This window comes from Gobio gobio, assembly GCF_949357685.1.
Source record: "Gobio gobio genome assembly, chromosome: 8".
Lineage (NCBI taxonomy): Eukaryota > Metazoa > Chordata > Actinopteri > Cypriniformes > Gobionidae > Gobio > Gobio gobio.
In genome coordinates this window covers 46379269-46404909 of record NC_137114.1, presented here as the reverse complement: position 1 = coordinate 46404909, position 25641 = coordinate 46379269, and the positions used below count along the sequence as shown (strand labels likewise).

The 25641-nt window shown below is 39.5% G+C and overlaps 1 protein-coding gene across 1 annotated transcript; it reads right to left on the bottom strand.

Moving 5' to 3' along the window:
- Window positions 1-1738: 1738 nt before the first annotated feature.
- naalad2 (N-acetylated alpha-linked acidic dipeptidase 2) lies at window positions 1739-25262 on the bottom strand. The gene is made up of 19 exons (XM_079823145.1): window positions 25045-25262; window positions 24016-24121; window positions 23692-23878; window positions 19076-19177; window positions 18109-18234; window positions 17809-17995; window positions 16431-16524; window positions 15613-15708; window positions 12135-12220; window positions 11918-12037; window positions 11742-11824; window positions 10884-10947; window positions 10594-10661; window positions 10386-10474; window positions 10208-10298; window positions 9841-10105; window positions 6159-6240; window positions 4411-4503; window positions 1739-4114 (listed from the first exon to the last, which is right to left on the bottom strand). Exons 1-19 carry the CDS (start codon window positions 25124-25126, stop codon window positions 3922-3924), a joined length of 2214 nt encoding a protein of 737 aa, XP_079679271.1. The 5' UTR covers window positions 25127-25262; the 3' UTR covers window positions 1739-3921.
- Between the last annotated feature and the right edge of the window lie 379 nt (window positions 25263-25641).

Sequence of the window (25641 nt, the reverse complement as noted above, 5' to 3'; positions counted from 1 at the left end):
TTTTTCAAACAGGTTTTTACGACTTCAAACCACGACTCACGTCTTTGTAGCCAGGCAAACTGCCTGAGCGCAAGGAATTGTGGTTGCTAAATGTAAACAAAGCATGGCGAACTGTGCTCATTTACAATAGTTTCTATCGCCAAAGGTGCTTACTCCTTGCTTATTTGAGGGACACGGAGGAGAAAAAAGGCACATAAGTAGGGTGACCAAACGTCCTGTTTTCCACTTAAAAGTGTTAACTCTGATGAAATTGATGGAATCCCTGTTAAGAAGGTAGTCACATATCTTGGTGTAAAACTTTGTAAAGATGAATCCTATCGAAATTCTCTTAACTTTCTTCCAATTCTCAACAGTACAAAAGGAAAATTTAACTCTTGGTTGCAGAGAGATTTGTCCATTTATGGTCGTGTCTTATTGTCTAAATCTAATGGTTTGTCAAGATCTGCATGTCTCCCAAGCTCTAAGTCATTTATCCAAAGAGTTTGACAAGTTATTTTTTTGACTTTTTTTGGAAAAACAAACCTCATTATTTAAAGAAAAATATATTATGCATTCCACATGACCAGGGTGGTTTAAATGTTGTGGATTTTACGACTTTGAATAGCACATTTAAAATAAATTGGTTAAAATGTTTTATTAAAAATAATTGTTCTATGTGGAATATTTTCCCTAACCATTTGTTTGAACAACTTGGTGGACATTTTTTTTTCTTAGATGCAGTTTTGACATTAACAAAATACCTCTTAAATTATCGAATTTTCACAGGCAAGTCCTTTTAACGTGGTGTTTGGCTTTTAGGCACAACTTCTCTCCTCACTCCTTTTTTATATGGAATAACAAGTATATCACACACCAAAGAAAATCCTTATTTTTAGACATTGGTTTGAGTCTGATATATTGTTGGTTGGTCACTTGTTGAATTCGAATGGTCAGTTTTTGAGTATTGGTGAACTATGTCTTAAATTTAAGTGTCATATTTCTGTTAAAGAATATTGTATTGTCCTGAATTCTATTTCTGCCATCTCTATTCAGGAATCAGGGTACTTGGTGTAACACTGTAGGGAGTAAAGTCTCTAAACATTTGTTTCGAGATAAAATTGATTTAATTAATGATAAATGCAGTAACCGATCGATTAGATCTCTTTTTGTTAATATCTCTTCTCCTCCATCTAAATTTGTTTGGGTTAATATGTTTCCTTCATTTGAGTGGGAACATCTTTGGGGTGTTCTTAATCGGTATTGTGTAACAAATAAAACCAAAGAAGTGTCATTTAAAATTGCTCATAGAATATCCTGTGAAAGAAACATTACAGCGTTTTCGTCTGGATATTGATTACAATTGCTCTTTTTGTAATTGTGAAAAATAATCTATTGTGCATTTATTTTTTGAATGTGCCTGTTCATCTTTCTTTTGGTATGAGAAGATGTCACAATTTCTAAGTGCTCAAATGAATTGCAACCTAGTCTTAAATTTGTCCTCTGTTTTACTTCATTCACATGAATTTGACTTTTCCAAAAGAATGATATATATTGTTAATTTGTTTTTGTTAATGGGAACATTTTTCATTCATCAATCTAAATGGAATAACTCGAAACCCAATTTTGCTCATTTAGTCTTTAAAGGTTATTTAGAATCTATAAAGTTTTCAAAAAACCGAAAAGCCCAAAAAACTGTATTTGCTAAATGAAGTTTGTGATGCCCTTTTAATTTTGTTTTGATTTTTGGTTTTTTTATTTTAACTATTGTTCTTTCATTGTATACTTGAAAAGTGTGGAATTGTGTTGTTATTGAATTCTGTAATTTTGAATGTATAATAAAACATATACAAATAAAATAAAAAAGTCCTGTCCTGGCCCTAATATAACAATTTTCTATCCATACAGAGGGGGATACTTTAAATGTTTTGAAATTAATAAGGAATCGTTGAGTAAACTTCGAGTATCATTTGAGTATCTCATTGCCGGGCTGAGTGTCCTGGTTTTCGGTAATCAAAATATGGTCACCCTAGCATAAAGCAAGAGAAGCTGTTATACCGTTTTATTTTACGTTATTTGTATATTTGGAAATGTATTTGGTATTAATTTATTCTTGCACTCAATGGACTAAAAACTAGCTAACGCTAGAAAAGCTGCTGATAATGCCTAACATTTGCGGATAAATAACGCTAGAGCAATACCTTATTTTAATAAACGACTTGGTTTTTAATGTGCGACTTTCATAAACACCGCATCCGTAGGGGCTGCCATTATTGTTGTTTCGCGGGCGCTATGTGACGTCAGAGTTCACGGGTGGGAAGTCACGGGTTTGACTGCCGTTCCAGTGCACTTTCACTGGTAGAAGGTTGGAAAAATACGGGTTTTTGACTATGATTGTTTCAGTATGCATTTTTAATAATGTTGAAGTGGTGTAATGTTAATACATTTGATTAATGTTGCCTTCACGTGCTATCGGAATCATCGTAAATACGAGTTTCCGAGGTAAAAATTGCACATGAACGCCCTCTGATGTCGTTTTTACCACTGAGAAGGTCGGAAATAATTTTGATACCCAAATTCCCGAGATGGGCGTGCCATAAACTTTAAACATAGAGTCAGGTAACCTATGATTTAGCCTATAGCCTGCGTTTAACCAAAATTACAGAATCCGGCATCGTAACGTTAAATGTTGTTTATATGGTTGTCAGTGAATGTGACACTACATATAATTTTGGTTTTTAATAAGATTTTCCCAATGAATAGGCAAGAATAAACCATGGTGTCCTCCGGGATTCCTGTTCATTCCGACAATGCAACAAGCTCGTAATCACAAGTAGGAAATTTCCGATAGCATGTGAAGGCTAGCCTGGTCCTACCAGACTCTCGGACATTTCATCTGTTCAGAGAGTCTGGCCACTCTCCATTGACAAGCGTTAACTTCCTTGAAGGCGGGAACTCTGTTGAAGTTTAAAACTATTGTATCTGCCCAGAGCCACTCTGGTTCTGCCATACCCAATCGCTAACGTTTGGTCGTGACGTATGTCATCTCAAACTAGCGCACAACATCAACGTCATCGTTCTCAGCCACTCCCTCTGTTCCCTGATTGGACCGGTTAAAAATTGACCTGAGAAAACCAGAGAATATACGGCAATCCCAGACGGAGCACTGAAGGAAAATGAAAATTGAGCGGAAGTACGTAAGAGTTTGCAAGTTTGCATGCAGAGACTCCGCCCACACGCTCTTCTGATTGGCTGTGACTCGTGATTGATTTTGTCACGTGGAATCGCATCGCGTCTGATTTGAGGTAAATTTCCTAATGAATTCATGTTCAGAAGCCAGTTATATTTGCAACAATTTTCATTATTTTACATGTAAGTGGTTTGACAAATCTCTCATGTGACAATTTATGCAAGATTTACAATCAAAAAACACAATTTACACTGTAATTCAATACAAATGGTCAACATTGCACAGTCCACTTGATCAAATATAACACTATAAAACATGTCAAACGTGTCAGTAGTGCTTGCCTATTGGTTCTAGATCAGGGTTGCTGACAGTAACATTACAGTCAGCCCTAAATGAATGAATTTATGGAAATCAATGCCATCCCTGCTAATCGCTTTGGATGAAAGACATCTGCTCAATGTTGAATATTATAATTTAAAATTGTTGATATGCTTGTGTGTCTTGACAGGTGATTGACATCAGTAAGAGCGTCGTCAACATGATGGCCTCCAAAGAGGAGGTAGTCATGAAGAAGGCGGAGCCTATTACCTGGGCGCGGCTGGAATAAATTAATTATAATTTATCTGCTCGCTCGTGAGAGCCACATTTACATGTCGGTGCCTTATAGTTGATGTGTTTGATAAAACTGTGACATATTAACTAAGTCTGTAGCTGTAGTCATGCATAGCATGTTTTGAAAAGCAGTAGAAGGCCGTCTAGCCGGCGACCGGCTTTAGCGTCCGGCCAGCCGCGTTGACGGTGAAGGCGGCGATGCTGATTTGGCGTTTGACCTCGTCCCAGGCCTTCTGCGGGTCCGCCGCGTTCTCAATGTCAAACAAAGCGTCATAAATCCCCGGGAAAGACTCGCCTGCGTATTTATTGTGACTGCTGGGCGCAAAAATGATATGCCTGGAAGAGACGAGAGCGAGAAAAAGACAAACATGTTGTTTGTGCATGTACAAAAACCATCTAATTAGACACGGGTGATACTTAAACTGATCCAAAAAACACTGCTGAGTGGTTATTACCTTCTTAATGGAAGTACAGGTAATGCTAAACCTGGCATTTGACAGTGCATTGTGGGTTTTGAGGCAACTATACCAAGAAAAAGCTGTTTTTTAGAGGGGTTTTTTAGAGACTTATTTAAACCACTAGTCCCAACTTGAGTTATGTAACGTCACGATGTAATGGTAGAATGTGCTTACCTGTAAAATGGTCTTCCGGGTAAACCCAACGGATCAATGAAAGCTCTCTCTAAATACATCAGCTGATCGTTTACCATCCGCACATCCAGAGCACTAAGAGACAGATAAAGATAGAACGGGTGTAATGTGTAGCGAGATCTGACCCAGGAGCACATGAGAGTCTTTAATAGCACTGTAATGCAATCCCTAACCTATGAGTGAATTCAAACCAGGGCCGGCTCTAGCTCTTTGGTTGCCCTAGACAAGATTGAGTTTTGCGCTCCCCCCCCCCCCCCCTTAATTGTTAAAACCCACCGGCAAATAGTTGCCAGTGTATAGGTGTCATTTTCCTTCTGTAAGTATTTTTCTAGATATTATCCATGTTTTATATCTTAATGACACACAAGCAGACAACCAAATAAAGGATTCAAGAAAAAAAAAAGTATTAACTTCCTGTCACATGAGACTGCCCACTTCCTACTCCTACTTCCAGGGAGCACAACGAAGGCAAACCCTCCCAAAGAAAGGTCATTTTCATGTTCCTAATAAGTATTTTTTGTTGACATATATATATCAACATAATCATGAAGATCTCTAGAATCATCCAAACAAAACACATCTTACAACAGATCTATAGTTTTTAGTATACTTAGTCAAACATAATAAATTTGATTATGAATAAAGACTGATCTGTTGAAAGCAGTAATTTTGAGTTAGATGCTAAATGTTCTCCTCTTATACATATTTGACATTGAAGGGGTGCATACAACATATTTGCCCACCGGCAACTATAGTTGCCACAGATTCAAATACGATTTTCAAGAAAAAATACAAAAACCTGGGGAAAATAAATGCAGAACATGCCATTCAGAAAAAAATTGGGCACAAATGGGTTAAGTATTTATAAAAACTATATAAACAAAAATGCTCCTATAGTTACTCCAAGACTTAAAAAGCTAATTATGACTTAAATGATACACAAATGATGACCCATAAACTGGATTAACTATACCCTCTACAAACAAAAGTGCTATTATGGATACACTGTACTTACCACTACAAAAATTAAAATATATAAGTTCTTGTAGCTCTATCCCTTTCTTAAATAATAAAAGATGAACAGTTGTTTCTGGCATTTCTATTCACCTTCAAAATTGACGCAGCATTAAAATTTGGCTCGTCTGGATTTCCTTATTGTCAGTGAAATGCGTAGTAATATGTAGATAACTAGCTAGCTAGTGATAGCTTAGTGACAGCAATAAAACGTCCAATGCCGTCCAATATTAGTTGATAATATCGATAATACGAAGTAAATTTATTTCGTTTGACAGCTTTATGGCTCAGATGAGAAGACTTACCTCTATACTGGGCTTTCTTTTGACCGTCTGCCTTTCTCTTTTTCCGTCCCTGTGCACTCGAGGGTTTAGACCACATTTTTGAAGAACGCGCCAGTGATGAGCACTTGCCTGACCTAACGCCTGAACGCCTGTGCTCGACAATACTCACCATCAATTCAATATAATAATCAGGTTAAGTAATTAAACGTGCGCCCAAGGATGATCATGTTTAATAAACAGTATGTTTTATTTAGCTTGTTTTAATTCTATGCTTAATGGGAAGTAAGTTAAAGGGCGCCACTAGAGGGCGCCTGCGCGCGCCCCCAACACATTTGTCGCCCTAGGCAACCGCCTAGCTCGCCTATAGCAAACGCCGGCCCTGATTCAAACCTAGCATTTACAGCTGAAGATTTGTGCTTGCGTCATTCTTACTTGGCAGTGTCGAGCTGACCGAGACGCTGATGAAAGTCTCGCGCTGAGACCGTGAAGTTCTCAACCGCAGAGAAGAGAGAATCTGCAAACACAAATGATAAAGAGAGTGACGGGAAGCAAGAAAAATCAAAAGCTTTGCATTTGAAATGAAAATAATTGCATGTGGATAGACAGGATGCATGGCACTTTTTTTTTTTTACATGCTACACTCTTTAAAAAATTACGTTTTCAAAAGGGTGTATTTGCAGCGATGGCACAGGAAAAAAAATGTTGGTTCTTCAAAGAAACTTTCAGTCAACTAGAACAGGTTTACATGCTTGAATGTTCAAAAACACATAATTTCCCCCATATTCTCCATTGTTGCAGCTCCTCTCTTCTCAGTCTGTCAGTAACGCTCTGTTCAGTTCCTGTCTCTATGAAGCCCCTCCTTCTGTGCTCTGATTGGTCGCGTTCCATTTGACAGGGTCCCTGCGCAGTGTTCATTGCTCCCTACTCCCTGAGCACGGTATATCAATTGAAGAGGACTTCGCTAACAATAATCGCTCATTTGAAATGCCCTGCAACGTCATCAAAGAAAGGCAATGACGGGATCACGCAGATTATGATATAACACAAACAAATATCGTAATTTACTTTCAAACCATTCAATAGTCCTAATACTGTATATATGCACACAAAATACACAGTATGTATCGATCTAATAAATATAATCAAAACATTGTAATAGTCTATTAGTTTTACTATTAGTAGTTTATTACATAGTCTACTGTATATTTAATCGACTTAACAGATTTGAAGTTGTAGCCTACTGTAACTGTCATTCAATATAAAAATACATTTTGATTTGGTTAGCTGTATATGTTTTCTTAATAATCGTGTTTCATATCACGAGCAGCTGCATAGTAAACATTCCTGAGGTAAATAAAGTAAAATAAAAAATGACAGCGCCTCAGCCATTTCTCAACACTTTTACTTTGTTTACATATTCATACAATATGTAAATGTAACATTCATTGCCATAACCATTCATAAATACTCTAGTTCGTATAATAATAACAACAATATTTATGAATACTCAAATACAAACAAACTCCATCGCAGAGCCGTTTAAAAAGTCTTCTAACGGCTCCGCTCCATCGTTAGCTCTGAGTGGTGACACGACGCGCAATGACAGTTGGGGGATTTTCGCTCTCCACTTCCTGTGAAGTGATGTATTGATGATCCCTTATTCCCTACGCTATTCGCAGTACCCTTTGAACTGAACATGTTCGCTCCCTTCGGATTGGAATCTCACTTAAAGGCCGACTAAAGTGCCTTGAAAGGCGCAGCATTATTCAATGTGTTGACGTAATTTCCCCTGAAACAGCTCCAGCTGTTAGCAGCTCCTCCCCTTTTTTGAAACAGCCAATAGCGTTTCGTTAATATCACAGTTTGACTAGCGCCTTTCTGTTTGGTAATGCCACAGTTTCCTCCTAATCTCTAACCGTTTATCATCATATCATCATAATAAGCTTTGAAATACAGCATTCTTTTGAATGCTTATATCTCCTAAATGCAAATTTTACCATTGTTTTGGAACACACCAGTTTATTCATAACCTTAAGGCTAACATAGTCATACTAAAACCTAAAAAAACTTCCATTTTGATTTCAGGGGGCGTTTAAGGGGAAACCTTGTGAAGTCCACTTCGCAGTCCACTTTCGGTCGAGTTTCAACCATAGACTGTAAATATGGGGATCTGAAGAGCAGTTTTAAAGCCTCAAAGTCGGCCGTTGCCATCTTGTCAGCGCGTCACTCCCGGATAACAGAAAATGGGCGAAGAGGCGGGACGTGGCTGGAATTGAGGTGATGTGATGCTAACAATGCGTCTTGATGCAGACAAACGACAATCCACCTGTCACTCAAAGTGGCCACGCCCTTAATTATGCAGAACTTTAAGGCTTTATATAATGCAAATGAATGAGTTATAAAAACATTCACCCCCCTCACAGTTACAAAATTAGCCGTATAGACCAAAACCACCGTTTGTCCCAGACTGTAAACATGTTTACTTCTGCTGTAAAGTTGGGCAATTTAACATGAGCTCAATGAGATTCTGCTCCTTCTGGAGTATGTCTCTAGTGGCCAGTCGATGAACTGCAGTTTAAGTCACTTCCATATTGGGCCCTATTTTAACGATCTGAAACGCAAGTGTCAAAGCGCGAACCGCAAGTAACTTTGTGGGCGGGTCTCGGCGCTGTTGCTATTTTCCCGGCGGGATAAATGGCTCTTGCGCCAGGCGCAAATCTAAAATGGGTTGGTCTGAAGTAGCTTCATTATTCATAGGTGTGGTTTGGGCGTAACGTGAATAAACCAATCCGAGCGTCATCCAACATTCCCTTTAAAAGCAGGTGCGCAAGTTCCATTATGGATTGCTATTATTATGGCGTATTTACCAGGCGCACGCCAGGAGCGGTTCACAGCCGAGGAGACTGATGTTCTTGTAAGAGCAGTGAAAGACAGAGAAATGAAGTTGTAATGTTGTACATTATGGTAAAGGTGATTTCACAGTCTTTTTTTTTCAGTCTTTCAGTTTTTTCAGTTTTTCAGTCGATTTTTTTTCCTGGTTCTTGACGGACAAACCAATTTGTCAGATGTCCTTATATACATATATGTCTTGCCACTATTGGGCAAACAGGTCTTATCCTTAATTATTACAATTAGCCTGAATCATTTGTAAGCTAGATTTATGCCTATTTTTTCACATCTTCGTGGCACACCACAATGATTTCCGTCATCTCATGTGTTAATATTTTTTTAGTGTAACAATTTATGATTTGCAAAAATAACTGTTGCATCTGTGTAGATTACATGAGCAAAGTGTATGCGCGTTGTGCACGCTATACATTATGGTCAAGCATGCGCCCTTAAAATAGCATAATGAACAACGCGCAACGCGCCACTGACTTTAGACTAGGTTTTTTCTGGTCAGTGGCGCAATTGTTTAATGGAACAGCAAAATAGCACCAGGGATTGTTTGCGCCGGAACACGCCTCCTTTTTTGCGCTGAACCGCCCAGGTAGCGCAAGTGCATTCACTAGTTTAGCGACGTGCTTCTGTGGATGGAAAAGCGCGCTTTGCGCGGGTGCAAAATAGGAATGACACATGCGTCGGTGTACAAAGTCAATTGCGCTGGGTGCAAGATAGGGCCCATTGGCTTCAAGAGAAACTGGGGGAGGTGCTGCTTGGTTTCAACACATTAACAAACTCACCCAGGCCCCGCCCCTTTATTCTGCATATGAATTATGAGGAATATTGTGACGTGTTCGTTCCCGGAAGAAAACTCAACACTACAATGGAGGCGTTTCAGGGAGTTCAGAAACAGTGACACTGATATAGAGAAGAACTCCCGCTGGGGAGGCTTTTTCATGCTCAGACAGCAACATTACACACTAAAGATGACCATTGGAGAAAAAAATCATAATGGTTCCTCTTTAAAAGAACCATTTTTTTCTGAGTGTGAATAACATTTAAATTATCTGAAGAAACTTTTTCCACTATAAAGAACCTTTTGTTTAATAGAAAGATCCCATGGATGTTAAAGGTTCTTCATAGAATCATCAACGCCAATAAAGAAACGTTTCTTTCTCTATTTTTCAGGGTGTATATTTTGAATTTACTAAATGATGGAGCGCTTGTGTACCGAATGAGATGCCGTACTGCTCCACAGCGGTGGGATGCTTCAGTGCGAGCTGGTAAATGCTGTTGGCGTATTTGCTGAGAGACGAGGCGTATTCTTTACAGTCCAGAGGTAAGATGGGAGAATCGGCCAAACTGAAGATCAGTCCACCTCGAACACGGGCCACCGCCTCCAGCCTGCGGAAACTCGGGTCATAGAAGCGCTCCACGATCTCATAGGTCTCATACACGCTGTGGTAAACGGGGTAACTGCTGTAGCGCTCGGTTTTCTGGGGAAAGAGGGGGGAGATTTGTTTAAACGCTACAAAAGTGTATGAGTTAATGTTCTTTTTTGTGTGGATGTAAATATCGTTGCACATAAACCCACTCACCCGGTTTTTGGTGTATCTCGCCCTTCCGGACGCAATCCCTAATCGGATGAAATACGCTTCAAAATCACTACCAGAGCCCAGTTTACTGATCCTACAGGGAGAACACACACACACATTCGCTTACACACGTCATGGATCTCAAAAATCTGATCATTGTCCTGGCGCTGCAGGGCGTTACCATGGTGCATCTCTGTCTGTGGAGTTGTCTCGTTTGTGCCAGCTCTCGTACAGACTCATGCCCTCCTCGCCTTCCTCTGGGCTCGAAACCTTCACAAACATGCTATTTACATCACTCGCACTTATATAGTGCGAAATATAGACAGTAAAATAGTATGATGGATGGATAAAGATAAGACAGATGCATGGATGGATGGATAGAAGCTCACCTTCTTGGTGATGTCATAAACAACAGTGTGTAGAGAGGGGGTACAGTCAACCCTCAGTGTGCACATACCTGCACACACACACACACACACACACACACACACACACACACACACACACACACACACACACACACACTCCATTATAAGTAATGTAAAAAGTAGTTCTGTGTGATGGGTAGATTTAGGGTTAGTGTAAGGGGAAAGAATATACAGTTTGTACAGTATAAAAACCATTATGTCTGCATAAGTCTCATAAAACGTGTATGTGTGTGTGTGTGTGTGTGACTAACCCTCAATAGCAGAGTCTGCATTGATGTAGGCCACGGCTCGCTCCTGAAGGATTCTGGCATTCTCCTGCAAACACACAAGAGCAAGAACATGTTGCTTTCAGCAAACTGACACACACAGGGAGGATAGATGCACTCAATCAATCAAGTATTCACTCGTTCATTGATTCTGTAGTTCATTCATTCAGTTGTTATTCGTTCATTTTGTTTAAATTCATTAATTCATGCATATTTTGTTCATTCATTCAGTAATTCATGCATTTTAGTTCATTAATTCATGAATTGTTTCGTTCATTCTTTAATGCACATTTTTGTTCAATAATTCAATCATTCGTTCATTAATTTATGCAGTTTAGTTCAATAATTCAAGCACTTTTTATTCATTCATTTATGCATTGTAGTTCAATAATTCAATCATTCGTTCATTAATTTATGCATTTTAGTTCATTAATTTAATCATTCGTTCATTAATTTATGCACTTTAGTTCATTAATTCATGCACTTTTTATTCATTAATTCATGCCCTTTTTTCATTAATTTAATCATTCATTCATTAATTTATGCATTTTAGTTCAATAATTCATGCATTTTTAGTTTATAAATTCATGAATTGTTTTGTTCATTCTTTAATCCACTTTTTGTTCATTAATTCAATCATTCGTTCATTAATTTATGCATGTTGGTTCAATAATTCAAGCACCTTTTATTCATTCATTTATGCATTTTTAGTTGATTAATTCATGAATTGTTTCGTTCATTCATTCATGCATTTTCTCATTTATCATACATTTTCTGATTCACTCAAAATGCATTGATTCATGCGTCACTCATTTGTTCCTTCATTCATTGATCTATTCGTACCTCTGCCCATTCCGTGGATCCCAGCAGACCAAACTCTTCTGCATCCCAACTGGCAAAGATCAGCGTTCTCCTCGGCCTCCACCCTGAAACACACAAACACATGGTCATTACAAAAACAAACTAAGAACAAAAGTGTCCTGTTAGCTGGCATTTAACTCGACAGTGAGAAGACGCACCTTTTTTCATGAGTTTTCCAGCAGCTCTCACGTTCTCGTGCACCACGGCAGCTCCGGACACGGGATCAATCCCTCCGAACACCCAAGCGTCACGATGGCCGCCCAGAATGATGTACCTGTCTGAACACACAGAACCAAACTCAACCTGATCAAAACAAACTCTCATACAGAGAAACTCGACTCCAAAACAAAACCAGATAACGTTGTGTAATGTCACCTGGCTCCATGGCTCCTCGGATCCAGCCAATCACGTTGTAGATACGAGTCACCTGATTGTTGGTGTGGATGTTCATACGTACTTTACTAAAATATCACAAAGACAAAACAGTCCTTTACTCAATAGAAACGGTCAATAATAAGTGACAGCTTCAGTATTCTACATTACACTGAATGCATTCCTGAACTCTTTCCCAGGTAAAGGCCGTTGAGACGAGTCATTTCACTCGGCGGCCATCTTTGAAACGCCTCTCGGGCATGCAAGTGCAGCTTCATCTTTTTGAATGAGGAAACATCAAATTCTCCAAAACTGTTCGCCAAGCTTACGATTAAATGTCATATTTGAAATCACCAATGAAACAACTGTCTCATAAATTGTTGATAAACACTCAAATCATGACAAAAACTGCATTTTTCAGCCTCAACAAAGCTAACGCACATGCGCAGTCCTAAGTGCACATCTCAGAACACTGCCTGTTTCTATAGCAACCAGAGATTCTAACTGTGCGTTCACACCAGATGTGGCGTGCACAAATAAATCACGCTTTTCGTACGTAGTTGGACGCTTGAACATTTTGAGTTTACGCGCTTCATTCGCGCGTGACATTCACTTCACAACAGACGCAAATTCGCGTAATGGGAGGGGCTTCTGCCAGCTGGCTCGTCTCGTTGCGAAATGGCGGACATGGATTGTTTTAAAATACGGCGAATAAGCTGAATTTGCCATCTTTATCTAGCTTGTAGTCTCAATATGTGTATATGCTCCCGGGTATCCACATATGATTTTGTCCTCATTGTTGTCACTACTAGAGCAAGCTCCCGATTGGTTAACGCGGCGCGAATATCCACCAAAGTTCAACTTTTTGCGTGAATCATGTATTACGAACATCATATGCCCAAAACGCTCAATTTGCGGCGCGTCATTTGCGCGTATCGCACCGCAGAAAAGTCTATTTGCGCCTTTTGCATTGACTTAACATGTAAATCACTCGCACTTAAAGGCCTGTACACACCGGGACGAATATCGCGCACTTATCGCCAGCGTTTTTCGTGACGTTTTTCTGCGCGTCTTGAGTGTTCACACACAAACGATTTTCACTGGCGAGTGAACGTGCAAATTAGGTAGATAGCGCTCCCTGTACACAAGGTGGTGCTGCGGCACTTTACGCTTCTGACACTCGCTTGTCACACAGAAGAAGAGGAGAGACAGTATTTATGGACTTGCCAAAACCATTCACACACTTTTTGCTAACTGGCAAGCAGCATTAGCAGCTTATCTTCTTCTTTGTCTACTTACTTCCTCTTCGTCGTATCAATGTGTGCTCGGCAAGACCGTTTTGTGCTTGAGCGCCACCAAGTCGTGTTTTACTGTCACTTCAGCTGCTCCGGGCACGTAAAGCGCTGATCTCATTGGTCGGCCAGTTTTTAACGCACCGCGTCAAAATGAAAAAACTAACCTGAGGCGTTTTTTTTTTTTTAAATGACGCTTTTACACCTGATGTTTTGCGCGTCGGTGTGCACACTCACATTGGCGCTCTTTGTTTAGTCACGAGGCGTTAAACGTCGGCGATAAACGCACGTGAAAATCGTCCCGCTGTGAACAGGCCTTAACGCTTCATTCGCGTCTGGTGTGAACGCACCATCCGGGCAGCTGCAGTGACAAGATGACTTTACTAATCAACGATTGGCTCTTTCATTTAGAGGGCGGGGCTTATTTGCCATATCTCTCATTCATTAGTAATCGTTGCGTTAACGACTAGGGCTGCACGATATATCGTTTTAGCATCGATATTGCAATGTGTGCATCCGCAATAGTCACAAAATTTAAACCATTCTAGCCCAAGGCGACTTGAAAGAAAACTCAATTTAGAACTGTTTTCTGTACGCACACACAACGCATTTCTCGTCTATTTGTGCTTGAACGGACACATGCACGCAAAATAACGTCAAAATGCCCTGCCTGTCTGTATCCTCGAAAACACAGTCGTTATTGTGAACATAAACAATTGAGAAAGAAAACAGATGCGGATCCATGCATTCAGTCTTAAAGGGACAGCAGCCTAATATTCCTGCCGCTGTCTGTGTCATTAATGTTAATCAAACTACAAAAGAAAATCACTTTTGTAGCTTTGCAAAAGATGAATTATATTAAATTTATACAGTGAAGACTATGCAGTGTTGATTTACATTTGATTATTCAATTTCTGTACCTGAATACTTTGACTTACCTTCATTTGTATCTTAGTTCTATTGTATTTATGCTATGCTATTTATTTTCTATGCAGATTCACGTCCCTATAAAATCATTCTAGAATGATTCATTCTTTCCAAATAGAGCTATTCATGTCATTTAGTGGATTTTTTATATTTCAATATGAAAAATAATTGCAGAAAAACTAAATCAGTCAGTTTTTTTCCAATATCGTGCAGACCTAATAATCAAGGTCAAAATTGTTCAAAATAAACAATAACGTCACAGAGAAACAATTCTGTTGGAACGATTAAAAAAACCCATTGAAAGCCAATCAGAATCCAGAGCTTTAAAGAGCTCCAGCATTTAAAGAGACAGATGACAAAAGTGCAGAATAAACACTAATATAGTTATATAATATATTATAATTAAAATATAATTATAGTGATGGTTCTTGGTGTGACTGGACCTTAATGAATGAACTGATAAAAATGTACACCTTAAATACAATGCAAGTTGCTTGAGATAAAAGCATCTGCCAAATGCATAAATAGAATCTGAGAGTGTGTGTGTGTGTGTGTGTGTGTGTGTGTAATGGGCTCGCCAAACACTAGGCCATTGTGTAAACTGGCGGACTTCCAGAGTTCATTACAGAAAAACAACAGAGCCACAGAAGTGTGTGACGTTGTGTGAATCTTTATATGTGTGTGTGTGTGTGAGAACACCCCACTATGAGAACGCTGAGTGCACAAACCTCTCTGTACTGCTGACATCATGAATTAAAATGAGTTAATGATTACCAGGAGTGTACGGATATGTGCGTGTAAGCTGATTAAGACTGGCTAAAGTTTAAGTCACACTTCAGGACAGCAGGATCAGAGGTTATGGGGTTAAAAGTCGGGGATTTAATGGTTTAATGTTGAGGTTTTGACTTTCTGACTGACGACTAGAGTGAACATTATCACATTTTACTTCTTTAATAAATAGTGTTTAGAATAAAATTTGCTATAAATCAGGCAAATGATATGGGTATAAACCTTCAGAATACAGATACAGGAATAGAACTGTAAAGTCTGGTGTATGTAAAGCTGCTGAAGTGGCGATTTCTGACTCAGATATGTATTGTAATTGAAATCTATAGGTGCAAATAGATAACATATGTATAAAAAAACACTTCAAAAGATGTTATGGAAGCAAAACAGCCCATAATCTCAAACCCCGTGCAAAACACTGCCTGTAGTGTCTCGCTTTAAACGATAGCGTGAGAGAGATAAGGAGAGTCTCGTACTTCTGGTTAAAACCGTCCATGAATCCCGGTCCAAGTCGATACGAGATGTTAAGTGCGCCCTTCCAGTTATCCGGCGGAAGAGGCCCTCCCATGTGCCTATAGGAAGTGACATCATATAATGTATATTAATGTATATTAATAATATAATTATTATTATTCAAAATAACAATATTTTATTATTATTTAAATTATTACAATTAAACAAATCAATAAAATAAGTATACTAAGGCAATAATATTATTGCACTGTAAAATAAAAATAATACTATTGCATGGTTAAATAACAAATATTATTTTACATATTAAATATTATATAATTAAATCAATGAAACAAGCATGTAATCAGCTTAGGACAAAAGGGAACTAATAATTATTATTATTATTGTTGTTATTATTATTATTAAATTATTAGATATTACTATTATTAAAATTAATTATTATATTTGTATTCAAATTATAAAACATAAAGAAATGAATAAAGAAATATATTACTATTGCAATAATACTACTGTACTGTAAAATAAAACATTTGTATATGAATAAAATAAAACATATACAATAAAACAAGTATTTGAAATGTTAAATAATATTTAAATATCATATTATTCAATATTCATATCATATTCATTCACTATGACATTCAAATAATAATAATACATTTAATGAATCATTAAATAAATATTTAAATGATAAAAATTTTATTAATATATTACTATTGTAAAAGTACTATTGTACTGTAAAATGAACAAGAGTATTGTAAATGATATTTCTGCATTAATGTTCGAGTCGGAGTCACGTGTTTAGCAGTGGCCGACTCACTGCAGCAGGTGAACTGCATCATGATATCCAATGGGATGCACTGGAATCCTGGGAAGCCCCACTGCGTCCTCCAGGCTGGACCTGTACGTGTATTCTACCAGACATGTCAAGTCACCATGAAATCAAAATGGACAATTCTCGGTTCTTTATGCAATTCTGCAGTATTTTTCATCATTTCTTTTTTAAATTCGTGTGCCTTGTAATCTTTAAAGAAAATAACTTCCCCTCCCTCTTTCTCTTCTCTGATCATGTGTTTACTGGCGTGAGGGCGGGGCGACCTACCTGTCATTCACATGAGATCGACCAACCAGAGTCCTGCACGGGTCCGATTTTGTAAACCCGCACCCACCCGTACCCGCAGTGCTTAAACCCGCATCCGACCCGTTTTCCGACAGCAGCACTAAATAAAATCCGCACCCGACCTGCTTAAAATAGAACCGACACCCGACCCGACCCGCTATAAAATCAGTTTAGCATATCACATTATAGACACACTTACAAAAATGTTTATTGCCAGCATACAGAAGTTATTACACGACCATTAACACAAGGACAACTTCTGCCGGGAGCTTAACGTGGCTTAATGTACTGTTATTAAGAGACCAAACTAAACATAATACTAATAACGTATACTATGTACAAAAAATCAGATGAGCCCAGAATATGAACGCAACGCGTATAATTACACGTTAAACATTTTCCTACCATAGAAAACCATTATAAAAAACACTTGACGTGGCTTAATGTAGGCTACTAAGACAGTGTTATTAAGAGACCAAACTCTGGAAACAACACAAATACTGTTCGATAGAACTGCGTGTGCTTGGTTTGTTACCACAGTTATCTGCGTGCTTCCTCAGCGATGAAGTTCCACATTTGCGTCTATCTTTTTTTAAACTCCTCATGATCCATCTCGACGAGTTCAGGCAGAGCGCGCGCGCGCGGTTGTGATTCTTCTGTGAGGGCGCGCGCCGCGCGGCCACAGATAAACTGATATGGATTTGAAATTTTTATCAACTTGGAATACAGGCAAGGCATATTTTTGTATATGCATATTTTTAGGAACACATCTACAATATACATGCATATATTGTTTATTTATAGGCCTATATTCGTTTGCACGTGACTGTTTAAAACCTGATGTTGTTGAGACCCGTGTTTCTCCCTTGTCCGACCCGACCCGCACCCGTATCCGACATACTAGGATGTTTTTCACCCGTTTCAGCAATATTCGCGGGTCACCCGTCCCGACCAACCACAACCATCCAATCAATTCCAAACCAAGCCCCGCCCTGCATTTGTTCTTGTTCGAGAAGCCGTTTAACTAGGATATACGTCACTGTAGGGAAGAAAAGACTACGGAGAGTCTCTTTCGCACCTTTCGCAGGGTAGCCAGGTGTGAGAGGGTCTCCCGCCCCATTAAGATTCAGGACATTTCCTCTCTGAGCGCCTCCTCCTGGCAGGTTCCAGCCTTTGGGATACGGCTCTACGCCCTCCGCGCAGTAATCCGCGGGGTCCGAGAACAGCACGATCCCTTTAGCTCCCGCTAGCATCGCATTCTTCACCTGCAAACGCACAAGGGAACACTTCACTCGAGCGCACTCCAAAGCCCATAGTGTTTTCTTTCTTATGTGAAGAACTCGTTCAACTTCACATCCAAACTACTTTTAAACGCTACCTTGTTCCCGCGGAAGATTTTGCCGTATCTTGCGATGACGATTTTTCCCGTACAGTTTATTCCCAACTCTCTCTCCAGCTTGAAGAAATCCTCCGTCCGTCCGTAATTAACATACACCAGCTCATCCTACAGTTCACAAACATCAGGTTTACTGCTGGAGATGCATGTGTGTGCGTGTGTGTGTGTGTGTGTGTGTGTGTGTGTGTGTGTGTGTGTGTGTGTGTGTGTGTGTGTGTGTGTGTGTGTGTGTGTGTGTGTGTGTGTGTGTGTGTGTGTGTGTGGACTGGTAATCCCTACGTTATGGGGACAAAATGTCCCCACAAAGATGGCAATATCCGAAATCCTCGTCCTTGTGCGGACATTTTTTGGTCCCCATGAGGAAAACATCTTATAAATCAGACTAAGTGATGTTTTTTGAAAATGTAAAAATGCAGAATGTCTCCTGTGATGGGTAGGTTTAGGGGCAGGGGCAGTGTAGGGGGATAGAAAATACGGTATGTACGGTATAAAAACCATTGCGCCTATGGAAAGTCCCCATAAAACATGAAAACCCAACATGTGTGTGTGTGTGTGTGTGTGTGTGTGTGTGTGTGTGTGTGTGTGTGTGTGTGTGTGTGTGTGTGTGTGTGTGTGTGTGTGTGTGTGTGTGTGTGTGTGTGTGTGTGTGTGTGTGTAAATCCACTTCAGTAAAGTAAACTACCGTTCAAATGTTTTTTTTATGTTCTGCTCACCAAGGCTGCAGTAATTTGATCAGAAATACAGTAAAAACAGTAATGTTGTGAAATATTTTTACAAGTTATAATAGCCATTTTCTATTTGCATATATTGTTAAAATGTAATTTATTCCTGTGATCAAAGCTGAATTTTCAGCATCATTACTCTCTAGTCTTCATGCATTAAGACAATAAACAGGGTCAGTTTGGATTTCATGTTGTTTTTAGCTATGTGTTGGCCATGTGTGTATCACCTCTGGTTGACCCTTTGCAGAGAAAGCACTATACGGAGGGACGATATCGGTAACATCTTCATAACCTTCAGGGATCGGCTCAGCCAGAGAGGTGTTAAAGATCTGAGAGAGAGAGAGAGAGAGAGAGAGAGAGAGAGAGAGAGAGAGACAGACTTATGAACTGTAATCATCACTATAACACATCCACCGACAGAGTCATGGACTTTAACCTGTGACCATCGCAACCAATCTAGAGCCGTTACTCACAGCCTCACCCGTGACCAGATAAAGGGCCTTAAAACACACTCCCTCTTCATCCGGCTTCTGATGTCATAAGAGGAGGAACAGAACAGTGGTGACTGAAATGGACTGTTCAAGAGTTGCTATACGTTTTTCCGGGTATTAAATCGGTTTTGAAGTCACATTATATTTTCTTCAGATCTGTGATAGAGACATGAGCGGTCACAAGGCGAATGAACAAACCAGGCATCCGTTTAAAAGGTCAATCCAAACGAAAATGAATACTTTAAAGACAAGAAAGTGCAAAAGATCCACAAAAACAATGGATAAGAGCAAAAATAAAAACCTCTCTCTGTTCCCCCTGAGACACAGACTTGACATAAATGTCTTTGTAAAGAGCTGGAGAATATAAATGTCTTTCTTCGTAGAACCTCTCCAATGACATGACCAGGCCTGTTTTGTTCTAAAAATAATGATAATTTACGAAGCTGGTTGCTAATCGATGGTATTTGCTTCTGTTGAAGCCGTCATGCCTGCATTATTTCAATTTAGTTTTAAAATAATCATGTTTAACAATGGAATTCGTAGTGGAAAAACTACATCACCCATGATGCTGTACACAATTCCACCAATCAGAGTCAGAAAAAAAACGAAACGCGCAAAAATAGCTCTTTAGCTGCTCACTCCCATGATGCACTGCGAATGATGTAATCGAGTCGATCACCCTACGCTCTAAATGTTTGTATACAGTATGCACATTTTGCAATAAACTTAAAATATATTGGTTTTATATTTTAAATGCGTACTAGTTTTATATTTCTCCATTGTGTTATGCAGTTCGCAATGCATCATGGGATTGTAGTTCTTTCCCACACTAAAACTGTTAAGCACACAGTCTTGACCCTTCGTCTTTTTGTCCCGAGTTTCAAATACTTTTTTGCTTCAAAGTTTGTAGTGTTGTGATTCACCTCGTAGCTGATTGGCTTGCTTCATGGCTTATAACTCTTAAAGGTGCACTATGTAACTTTTCCGTCCGCTAGAGTTCGCCTATTCAAAACAAAGGCGTAGTTTGATGACGCCAAGTTTAAGTGCAGAATCTTGGGACATGTGGTCTTCACCTCACAGCCGGTGGGAAAGAATCGGGATAGGACTCGGGCAGAAATCATGTTCATGTGATTATTAACATTACTGTGGTATGAAGCAGAGCAGGACCGAGTGTTGTGGAGCTGAGCAAGGCGGCTGGAGAGATTGTTAATAAGATGAATGCAACACACGCCTCTCGAGCAGCGGGACTTTTATTATGAGACAGTCGCCGGCGCCACTTCCGCTTTTCCGGTCATGAGTATGAGGTAACGCAGCTCTGTTTATCATATTAGATACATCTGAGTGTGTTGAAAATGATGTTAATGACGTTACTCTGAGCGTTCACTCGGCGGCTGTTAAGACACTTGTTCACACTGCAGTGAGAGTAAAGCGTTTCTGAAGAATAAAACCGGAAACAGAGGGTAACGCAGATATAACGCCATCGACAGGCGACTCCCTCACACGTCCCGGTTCCTTGTTTAAAATGGCAATTTTCTCACGATTTACAAATAGTTGGAAACATTTGGGATATTGTAAGTACTCAATTGAACAAAATATATAACACTGGCCTAGTGGTTTTTGGATATTTTTCTGAAAAATGTTTACATAGTGCACCTTTAAACCAAGAGTTTTTTTTAAATCTCTATGAGTTGAATAAATTAAATGAATGAAAAACTTCCGGAACCAACACAGCTAAAAAAGTAGGCGTGCATTATTGCACTCTATTCTATTAAAGGGGCACTTCAGCGCTGGGAAGATGAATGTGTATTTAAACTGGCTCGTTTATGTAGTAGAAATGGGAAATTATTTTTGAAGTTGGTGCCTTCTAGACTGAGAAAAGACAGAAAATGTATTTTTGTCTCATGTGGATGAAAGACAACAACTCCCAGAATGCACTTGCTTCGCTGCCCTACGAGGCCACTCCCAAAGCCACGGCTACTGGTTATCACTTGCCCACCGCGGCACCGCCCCCAACATCATTTTGATTTTCATAGTAGTAAAATAATTTTGTTCAGTTAGAGAACAGACACTAGAATTAAAAACTGAACGTGTCTTTTCAATAAAGTGTGAGTGAGCCGCACGAAAGTCACGTCACAGACGCAGCAGGAGTCAGATTTCATTCATCACGAGAGAAGAGCTGAGCAGAGCTGAGGTAAGAGCGGCTGTCATTCTCGACGCGTGTCCAGTCTGGCGCGTTTTCAGATCATGCCTATGGAAGCTAAACTTTCATAGGAATTCAGGCCCCACTTTATATTAGGTGGCCTTAACTACTATGTACTTACATCAAAACATAAGTACAATGTACTTACTGTGTTCAAATTGTATTGCAAAACACCTTTGCTGATATTGAGGTGGGATACGGGTAGGGTTAGGGACAGGTGTGGTGGTATGGGTAAGTTTAAGGCAGGGGCGGTTCTAGACCCTTTTCAGCCCCCCTAAAAAATGTGTGATTAACCTTTAAAGCATATGAAACTGGCGGGAGGCTTCGTCCCGTCTTTTAGTCAGCGCGTTCTTCAATCCGCTGTGGTGTCGAACAGAGCGCACGTCAGAAGCAGAGGTGTGTGTGTTCATCTGAGCCTCATTGGTCTGTCATCGCTCGTGAATGTCAAAATATTCGAGAAAACCAATCAAATCAGAGTAGGCGGGCTTTATGTTCACACAGAATCTGCTGAGGCTAAACGCGAATTTTAGCAGCTCGACCCGACGTCAAGTGAGAGAAATCTAAGATAAGACAGCTGCTTCTTTAAGTCAGAAATGTTAAACAAAGACAAAAATATTCAGGCAAATGAATAGACTTTTGTCTAATTTCGCTATTTTGATTTGAAAATAGGCCAATGTGATTCATAATGTAATTAACAAACAAGAAATATTAACAAATCCGTTTTCGACAGATTAGGCATAAGATTAATAATGAATGTGTACATATTGTAAATTAATATTATTCCATGTGTAGCCTTCAGTAAATAAAAAGAAGCTCAGCTATTTCAGCCTGTATTGGTCATAAGATTAGTAATGAATGTGTTTATTTTGTGAATTAATTTAATAAACATAAAACTTTAATAAACAGTAAATTAACGTGTCTTCACTGACGAAAATGGAAAAACTATATCAGTGCTATACAGTATAAGCTCAAACTATATAACTATATAGTGACATGGTTTTCAAGCTACTGTATCTAATTTGTTGGCCTTCAGAACATCTTAAAATGCACATATGTAGATCAGAGAAATAAACATTTTCTCGGGGGAGCTTTATAAGTATTACTTTATAAGTATTACTAAACAGCCATCCTATGGATATGCATGTTGGTAAGCTACTAGTTAATAGCACAATTTGGACCCTAAAATACCCTCACTGGGGGCTAAAGGCCCGGGTATACTTCACTTACCGCGCCCGGACGCGTCACGCGCGCAGCCCTGTCCGCGCGTCTTTCAAAGTATACTACACACAACGGATGCGCACGGATGATCGCGTTCGACACATGCGCAGTAAAAAAATGTCTATGCTCTACCAGACATCGGAGGGCAGCACTGAGTCCTGTCATCAACGGGACATTCGCTGGGCATGATCGGAGAAGAACTGTAGTGCATCCACCATTGCAACATAGTTTGGAAGAAACACTGAAGAATCAAAAATTCTCTCTTTTTTTCAAGTGTGTTGTTTTTAAACCGGTCTTTGCACACTCTTCTTCGACGGCTGAACACTGTGCTCAACACTGTGCGTATTGCCACCTACTGGACTCTTCTGTACTGCTGGCGCATGCGCTGTTGCACGTGGACCGTCCGCGCGGTCTGAAAATTTGGGCTGCACGCGGACGGGGTGTGCGGCCGGCCGCGAGCCCTCCGAGTGACGAAAATTACGTCATGCGGGCGGTGCACGAACGCGGACGGCCGAAGTATACCCGGGCCTTTAGCCCCCCTAAAATGAAAATCCTAGAACGGCCCCTGGTTTAAGGGTAGGGTTAGGTGTAAGGGAAGTGTCAACTGTGTAATTACAAATGTAACTACAGAAATTAATTACAGACGTATTTACATGCAGGTATTTTTTTAAATGTAAGTACAATGTAAAAACATGTATGTACACAATAAGTGCATTGTTTAAAATGATTAATTAAAATGTTAGTACATAGTAGTTAAGGCCACCTAATGTATAGTGGGTCCTTAATTCATTGAAAAGTTGAAACACTCACTTTGCTCCGCACCGCTCCGTTATTAATGCCCGATCCGAGCGGCCGTGTGCATTTACATTCTGTGAGTGAGATCCCTCCACTGTGGGCGGGTTGATAACATGCGGAACTAGCTACTAATATGTACCTCGTTGCCCAGGTGGTCCACTATTGAGATGTAGTTGGGATTTGTTTTATTTGGGTATGACAGCAACACGTCGTACGGGACCAGCTCTACCGAGTCCAGCCCAAACTCCTTCCACTCAGCTCCAATCCGCTCCGCCAGATCCAGATTCTGCTGCGTTCCTGCCAGGTGTGGCAGCCTTGTGAACTTCCTGTTTGGGTGACAAACCAATAAGGATTATTCATATAAGTAGACATAATCTAGACTGGCTCATTTCTAAATGGGAAGGACAACTAGGCTAGAGGATACATGTTTTGGAGTGGCCAGGACTAGATTGTTTGAGGGCACCTGAGATGGTGTTTAATATTCTCCGCTTGCATCTCATCCAGGAAGTCGCGCAGGAAGCTTTTTGATGCGTGTCCATGATTGGCAGTATTAGGTCGAGCAAACCAGCCTAAGAACAGCAGATGTGAGAAACAGACACCTGTTACACCTGTTACACTAAACCACTTCTGAGAAATATTAGTCTTCTGTTTGTGGAGCAAAGGTGACTGTTCAAAATCAAATATCACAAATGCAAAAAAAGGTTCCTAAAAAAACACCATAGAAGAACCAGTTTGGGTTTCCCAAAGAAACGTTCAGCGAACAGTTCGTAAAAGAGCATTTTAATAATCGTACAATTCCATGAATGTTAAAGGTTCTTTGTGGAACCACCAATGCCAATAAAGAACCTTTATTTTTTAAGAATGTAACGTATCAAACAATAAACAAAGTGATCAAAACATTCAGGATCTACACACCATTTGCCAAACGGATTTCCATTACTTTTTTCCCCATGCACATTTGGTTAAGCATAAATCTAACTCACAATATTTAAAGCTGAACATAATTACACAAAAATACATTCAGAAAATAAATATGCATCACTGATTTATATTTCCATGAGTTTTCCAGATCTTGAAAATGTTTAAATTCTTTGATTCCAGGTTGTGGGACCCCTGAATATTTCTTCAAGACTGTGTTTATGTATATTAAACATATAGGGATTTAAACACCTGTTCCAGATAAAGATCTGTTTTAAGTGGATGGGGTTTTGGTCACACCTGTCCTAAAGCCAGGCATTCAAGAACAGTGGAATGCAGCACAGGAGATCTGGACAGGTGAGACCAATAACAGGTAAGACCTGAATTTGATCAATTTAATTTCGTTAATAAGTAAAGAAGAGTGAATAAATATTGCTCAATCTAAAGAACTCTATATTTGGCAACTTTATGTTTACTATCTTGAGGCAAAATGATGCACAGTCTAAAACAACCTGTCTCGCGACAGGCATTGCACATAATCAAAAAAAATACTTATAAGGGTAGAGAAACTCACCAATAATAAAGCCAACCAAGAAGAAAGCTGTAATGACCGTTAACCGGCAGATCCAGCTGATTAGTTTATCCTCAGTTCCCATTTGACTAAACTCCGCACATAATTTGTTGAAAGTTTGAGATCTAGTACTACGAGGAGTCGAGGAGAGAGCGATATGTAGGCGGATTCTGGTTGGCTAGCGTTAAAAAGTTCATTGCAGCGAATCGGTTCATTTGATCGAGAACTCGCTTGATTCATACTGCCTCGCGCTGCATTTTACGCGTTCCTTTACGCTTTAATGACAAATGTTTACACATCGCCGCTGAAAATAAACTACTTCAACTAGCTTAATTAGAAGCCTAAAGACTAGCTGGTTTGTTCTCCAAACCCGACCAGCTAAAAATGACCCATCCAACCACCCTGACTGACCATTTGAAGCCAGTTTGGTGGTTAGCACAAAATTGGCTGGTTAGCTGTTTAGAACAGGGACTATTTTTCACTCATAATCACTTTGATTCAATTACATTGGTACTTTTTGATGATTATTTCCGACACATACTTACTTGTAGCCAACTCTTAAAATCCACCGAATCATCAAAATGAACCGATTCTGAAGAA

Excerpts from the sequence above, each read along its gene's own strand:
- naalad2 (XM_079823145.1), bottom strand. The coding sequence starts at position 25,126 with ATGGGAACTGAGGATAAACTAATCAGCTGGATCTGCCGGTTAACGGTC. Across the intron at positions 24,122-25,044 it reads CTTGGTTGGCTTTATTATTG|GCTGGTTTGCTCGACCTAAT; the intron begins GTGAGTTTCTCT and ends TGCTGTTCTTAG. Across the intron at positions 10,475-10,593 it reads TTTATGACATCACCAAGAAG|GTTTCGAGCCCAGAGGAAGG; the intron begins GTGAGCTTCTAT and ends ATGTTTGTGAAG.